The 7,135-nt window shown below is 44.6% G+C and overlaps 1 protein-coding gene across 1 annotated transcript in view; it reads right to left on the reverse strand.

Moving 5' to 3' along the window:
• Nucleotides 1-298: 298 nt before the first annotated feature.
• Nucleotides 299-7,135, reverse strand: part of LOC104948137 (uncharacterized protein PB18E9.04c) — an 18,394-nt gene continuing 11,557 nt past the window's right edge. The window contains exon 8 of the mRNA XM_010774300.1: nt 299-1,433. Coding sequence (XP_010772602.1) covers nt 1,210-1,433 — 224 coding nt within the window. The 3' untranslated portion in view covers nt 299-1,209. The remainder of the gene's footprint in view (nt 1,434-7,135) is intronic.

Genomic DNA, 7,135 nt, shown 5'->3' on the forward strand with positions numbered 1-7,135 from the left:
TAGGAGCAGCAATCTGAAATGGAAATTAAAGATATAAAATGTAATTGATGCCTCAGAAATGTAGAATTAACTGATTGTTCATATTAATATCGGAACAAGAAACATGTGTGGCCCTGCTAAACATTTTATTAAATACTGGCCCTTGTGAAGCATGCACATGTTTTTGATGCCGTTTATGATTGTTGTGGTTTTGCTTTCTAATCAAAGTTTCTCAATTAGTTAAAAACATTTTTTATCTCAGTTTAGAATTATGAGGATTGAAGCTACATACAGAGACAAAATAATACAAAACAAAAGATTCAAGGTGTACAAGTTACACAATTTTATTGTTTCTTTGATTGCACCATACAACTTGACGTCAAAGATAAAAATGATCTCATTGTACAAGTGAGCATTGTAGTAATGTTAAATATTCCATTACAAAACGTCTTTCTCCCTATAGAAAATGTAAAAAGGAAAAAGTACAACCAAACATCTCCAAAATAGTACTGAAAAAATTGCAAAAGAGTAACACCGAGCAGGATTATTTGGCAGCGACTGTCTAACATGATCCAATGGGATTGACAGACGAGGCATTTGGCACTGTCATTGGTCCACAACAGGTCGCAGCCAGGTGGCACAGGGACACATACATTGCATTGTGAGAAATAAACAACCCTGCAGTATTCCCAAAGAGGAGACAGCCACATGAAGGAGGACCCTACTGTGCCATATTCCACCCCATTATGTCTGCCCGTGCCTTATCTTTTGTCCTGTGTCTCTATATGAGCTCAACCTGACTCATAATTGGTCGAAAATGTCATTGGTAAGTAAACAATATTGTAAAGGATTTGTGTATTTTACAAAAAAAATAGTTTTCCCACATTTTACACCAAGTGGAAAGCATCGACGTGTGAATACAGGTGATAGTCATTTCCCTGGAAAAATACATTGCAAATAATTGCTTTGGAATTTCTTTCCCACAAAGAGTGTTTACAGTACTGCAGCATCCAAAAGAAAAGAAAACCATTACATTCAAGCATTTCCATTGCTGTGCTTTAGGGTGATGGAGACATTGCCAGTTTCTTCTTTTTTTTTTTTTTATATTTGGAGTTCTCTATCCCATTGTCCCACTGGCTGAGGCTCCATGTTGGGGGTCCGACATCGTCCAGTGTGGCTTTGTTTGAATCTGTGGGATTCAGCTGTCGCCTGTGCATCAGTGTGCGAGGATTACCTGACAGTAGGTGTGGTCGTTAGACGCAAGTGGCTTGGCTTGGTGGGGAGAGTAGGCTTGATGCCGCGAGGGGGGTTCTTTGCGGGGGGTGTAGTGCTTTCGGTGCTGAATGATTTCATCAGCTGAGCCACCCGGCCGCGCCCTGCGCAGGTTGCAGCCCCCCCCGACGACCCGGCCCCCACCGGGGCAGCCCTCTTAGACGGTTCTGATGCACCTAGATCTGAAAAAAGAGAGGGAGAGATTAAACAAAAATCTAAAAAAACAACTCCATGGGCGACATTCTGACAGAGAAGTGATTAGGACACCTACATTGTTTTATTTTTTTAATAGGAAAGCATTTTTTCCACTCAAGCTTCTGCTTTTTGTGGTTTTCCCTTTCCTGTAATGTGTTATATAGATGTGTGTGCATGTAAATGGTCTGCAAAGGCTAAAATCCCCAAATTCTCTCCAGAGGGAGATTCACTCCCACACACTCCCCCCCCCCCCTTGATTTGTGTTATTATGAGAGTGCTCTCATACGTGATTCTGAAATTGTATATATTTTTATAATGTCCGCATCTGTAGGCCTGTTTATTGTCTCATTATAACCGCACTGTGAATGAATTCAAAGTAAATATATAGTCGTCATGAACACCATCTGTCCATCAGACAGAGGGCTGCTCCGGGCCTGGCTGTCATCATTAATGGACGTCCTCTTTAAAAATGGACCGCTCAGAGAGGATTTCTCATTTCCTCTAACGGCCTGCTGCCTTCGCCTCCCTCACAAAGCGATAGGAGTCGAGGAAGGAGTCGAGGAGGGAAATTAGAGAATTGGAGAAGCCTTTATTGTATGTGATAGGCTAAGGGGCAGGTCTCTAAGCGGTTGACCAATCACACCAGAGCCGAACAGTCCAACCAATCAGAGGCCAGACTGGGCCTCTGGTTTCAGACAGAGGGTGAAAGAGGTGCTGGCAGCACAGGCAGTATGAGAAGAAATAAAGGACCTTTTTGAACATCAAAAGCTTTGAGAACATGTCACAGTAGAAGACACTAAATATAAAATATGAACCTGTAAAGTGAGCAGAATAGGCCCCTTCATTTTTTTTTCCAAAATTGGCTTATTACAAAAAATTCATTTCCAAAAAACCAATTTTGGAGAAAACCTTTAATTTCAAAATTGTATGAATATATTTTAATCTTTGTTTCTTAAAGTGTATATTTCCGTTTCTTCCTCCAGAATAACACTTTATTTTTTAAACTCTTCTGGGAGGGATTTAGTACAAAGCGACGCTTTCATTAGCATTTTCTCCCAGTTCAGTTTTCTTCAATGTGCAGGGATGATTTTTTGGGGGACTGTCTCAGAGGGACTGTACTCTTACAGCAGAGCCGTAGCTGCAGATAGGAAACACAAGACCTTTTGGGAGAATAAGAATAAGAAATCCAGGTGAAAAGGGAGTTTAAAACCGATAAACCAATGAGTTTCGCCCTCAGGCACATGTACGCTGTTGTTGCAAAAACAGGAATGAAGTGTTCCCACATCACCCGATAATATTCGCTCTCTTGCACAGAAAAAACGCGCCTACAATTTCTCCTCGCTCTTTTACTACCTGCTTTTTTGCGCTGCTTTTCCTTTCGTCTCCCTTTATCCCACTCTAGCTGAGCAGAGGTCATCCTCAAGTGGAAGTGTACAGGGACAGCAGCTGGGTGTAGCTGGTGTGTGTGTGTGTGTGTGTTGTGTGTTGTGTGTATGTATGTGGTGTGTGTGGTGTGTGTGTGGTGTGGTGTGTTTTTCTGAGGTTACTGTGTTTAGGAAGAGGGTGTAATTGGAGGGAGGAATGGAGGGAACAGGAGTAACGGAGGGAGGGAGGAGGCCACAGGGGACGGCAATGAGAGAGCCGAGGAGAGGACGCTGCTCAGACACCAGAAGTCTTGAGGAGCCACTATATTTATTGCGTCATCCCGGGGGAACAGAGATATGGTGAGAAGCGCCCGCGTGGCACGGCTACACACGCGCAGCACACACTCCTAGTCACACACATACAAAGTGAAAACCATGCACCAGAGCGTTCACACAGTTTTATAAAAGTTGAATTTTAAACACACACATTCTTCATGCTTACAGCTTCAGGTCTGTGCATGCTCACTCACACACACAGAAAGAGAGACACAGGGCCACAGTCCTCCTGCTCATTGGGTTGCAGTTCACGCATGCAGCCATCTCTGACACACCAAACACACACACCACACACCACACACACAACACACACACACACACACACACACACACACACACACACACACACACAACCACACACACACACACACACACACACCACACACACACACACACACACACACACACCAACACCACACACACACACACACACACACACACACACACACACCCACCCAACCTGGGCCAGGAAACCTTTTAAAGCTCTTGATGTCTTGTAGGCCATGAGAGTGCACGGAAGACCTAAAGTTGCCTTGAAGCTTGTGTTATTGTTTTATTGTTGTTTACTTTCCTTTCTCTCCTCACTCTCAGTCTCTCTCTCTCTCTCTCTCCTTCCCCCTGTGGCTTTACACCTCCCTCCACTTTCCTCTTCATCTCCCCTGTCCTGCCCTGCCTTTCCTCTGCCCCATGACCCGCAGTTCCTGTGTTAATGTCTCTCGCCGCGCTGGCGTGGGCTTGCCTCTGATTGTCTCGTTGTGTTGTGTGGTCACCACGGAACACTTGGGATAGGCTCCAGCAATTGAGGCTGACACACATTCAGGCACAGCACCGAGCTCATACGCAGACACACACACACACACTCGTGGAGATACGCAGAGGGCACATACACACTCGTGGTCAGGAGTTTTTTTTAGCTCAGAGCCTTTGGTGCAGGTCTGAGAGGAATGCTTAATGGAGGGACAGAAAGTGAAGCAGAGGAGGATTGGTGTTATTGTCATTGGACTGTGGATAAATAACACATTTTATATACAGAGATTCCGTATATATAAATGATACTGTTTATAATCAGAGTATTTCTTGAAGCAAAACCTCATACCCTCCCACAGGTACCTGACGAACCTGTCTTAACACACCCAAACTGCTCAAACCCCACGCCTTTCTGCCTGAACTCTCCAAGCAGCTGCACTCTTAGCCCTGTCAGCGGAAACAGTCATTAAAGCTACCTGCGGAAAAACATTTTAAAATGAAAGAGAATCTCTGCATTAAATCACTCGTCAAGATTGATTAATCTCCCATTTGAGCCTTCAAGCGCCACTCCTCACTCTCAGTCCAGCTCGTAAATGTACAGGGAGACAAAGGAGGTGGGCGGGGAGCAGTGCCACTGGACCAGGCTAGCACAAAAATTAAAGACCAATCTATCTCTTTAAAGACCTCCACGTCTTTCTGGACAGGAGGGGACAGGGGGGGGGGGGGGGGGGGCTCGGACGAGGGGGTGGTGGGGCTGAATGGGGCAGAGGCAGAATTCCCGAGCAGCATGTCTGTGGACTGAAGGGCAGGGAGGAAAGGAGGTGTGTGTGTGTGTGTGTGTGTGTGTGTGTGTGTGTGTGTGTGTGTGTGTCTGTGTGTGTGTGTGTTGAAGCGAGGGGGGGTGGCCCTCCTGTGTGGGGGCTGGGGCCCCTGTCACTTATCAGCTCTGGCTGAGCGTCGCCCAGGGCTAGACTCGGGAAGCAGCGCTGGAATGTGTGTCCTTCCCTCTGAAGGTGAAGAGAGAGGAGAGGAAAGCCGACCGACAGACAGACAGACGAAAGGTTTCTAAAGATGAACGCACACACACACACATGTGAACACATACCGCCAGCTGCTGGAGATTGATACTTTCGTATTCACGCATATATGCTAATATTATATGACACAAACATACTTAGACTGACCCCTGTTATCTGAAGTATGAACTATAATACGTGGATTCACTTTGATGCAGATGACACTTAACTTTAGACAAAGCTTAAAATGGTCAATTGGGCTCTCATTTTCAGATTAGAATGGAAAAGCACCAAGGTGTTTCTGAATGAGTAGATTGGTTAAAATTCATTTCATGTGGGCTGGGAAAAAATCTATTATGTTTCCTCCTGAGGGAGTTTGCAGTTCATTAGGTCAACATTGACAGCATAGTAAACACTTCATGACATGTAACGCTGAAAAGCCAAATAGTGAAGTAGAGAGATAAAGTAAATAAACACTGCGCTTAAAATATCTTTGGTTAAAGTGTTTCTATGATGCCGTTTTGTAATAGCATATTTTACTATTTAAACGTTGACCTGACTGTCATCAAAACACAATCCTTTTTCAAAACTCTATTCTATCTACCATCATAAAACTCTTTCCTGATATTTGACGGTGATGACAATAACCAAAACCTAACTCTTACGTGCTTTATTTCAATCTCATAAAACTACATTTCCAAACGTTGTACTATGGCAACCATCACATTAATTATTAAATTCATCTTTTCCAACTGTTGTGTGGGACACCGTCTCTCCTCGCAGGATGCAGGAATCCTTGTCATTACCACATTCAAAAGAAAACAGCCGAGGCATGAGCCCTATCCTAATCGCTCTCCTCCTCGTTTTGAAACAAGCATCCTGCCATTGTCAAGGACAGACACACTGTCAGTATTCTCTGTCCACAGTCAAGACACATTTATCCAGCAGTGTTCAGCCCACCTCAACTCCCACCACAGCAGCTGTTCCTTTCCCTTTCCACTCCCTTCATCTCTCTGTTATTCATTGCCCTGGTTTTGCCCACTGGTGTCATATCCAGCCACCTATGTGGGTGCACGCACACATAAACACGCCGGTGCAAACATGATTCATTGGAATTATATATTTGTGTTTCTTCATTCTTTGCAGGTTTTAGACATTTCTGTTGTCTGAAAAATGTTCCTGATTCAAATCGACAGATCAGCGCTGAGCTCTCTGTACGTGTGTTAGGAGCAGAAATTCACTATTTGATTGTCCAACTGTACGTTCAGCCAAACTAAGCAAACATGATTTCATAAATACTTCCAGAATAACGCCTCTTCTGGATAATATTAGGAGCTTGGTAGCGCTCTTCTGTCTGGCTTTTGTAGAGTTTTGCCCGGCCTCCAAAATCTACAAAAAAAGTGCCAGAAATGTTCAAAAATGAAAACTAAAGAAAGGAAGAAAGTTTGAGGATTGCAATGTTAGAAAACATGCTAGCTGCTGTGGTATGTTTTCTGAAGGAAGTGATCTGAAGGAAAATTATAACGTGTCAATTCCTTTCTAATACAGTGTTAATTCGAAACTACCTTATGGCGCATTCACACTGCGGCGCGGAGCTCGCTTTAAGCGTGCCGAGCCATGCGGGGCCCGTTGCGCTTCCACTTGGCCTAGTTTTGGCCCGGGGCTACTTTTTCACCTTTTTTCTGGCCCGACTAAATCGTGGTTCTATCGAGGCCAACAAGCGGGGCCAACAACCGGGCGGAATATGCTAAACTAGTGACGACTGCTGATTGGTCAGAGAAAATCGTCACAATTCTCGCGCGACTTAATCCCTAGTGTCGCATGTATTAAGGGACGCTTGCAGCATTTTTGAAAACGGTGAACCTTGCAGCATTTTTTAAAACAGTGAACCTAAGAAGAAAACACCACATACCAAGAAGCAAGGACATGATGGCTTCCACATCCTCCATTGTTGTTGTGTGTTTTGTGAGTTGTGTCGCATTGAAGATGACGTCACGGCAGTTGTATGCAGCGTCGCTCCGCCCGCCAAAAAGCCGATCGCCCCGCCTACACTGCGTTACTATGGTAACTACCCCAGTTCCTAAACTGTAATGTGAGCGCAGCATTAAAGTGAGCCGGGTCTAATAAGGCCTAACCAAACCGAGCGAGGCAGAGCGAGCCGAGCGAGGCCTGCAGTATAAATGCGCCATAAGTACTCTTTTTGGTGTGAACGCAACATAAGGGGTA

This window comes from Notothenia coriiceps, unplaced genomic scaffold, assembly GCF_000735185.1.
Source record: "Notothenia coriiceps isolate Sejong01 unplaced genomic scaffold, NC01 NC01_scaffold00013790, whole genome shotgun sequence".
NCBI classification, from domain to species: domain Eukaryota; kingdom Metazoa; phylum Chordata; class Actinopteri; order Perciformes; family Nototheniidae; genus Notothenia; species Notothenia coriiceps.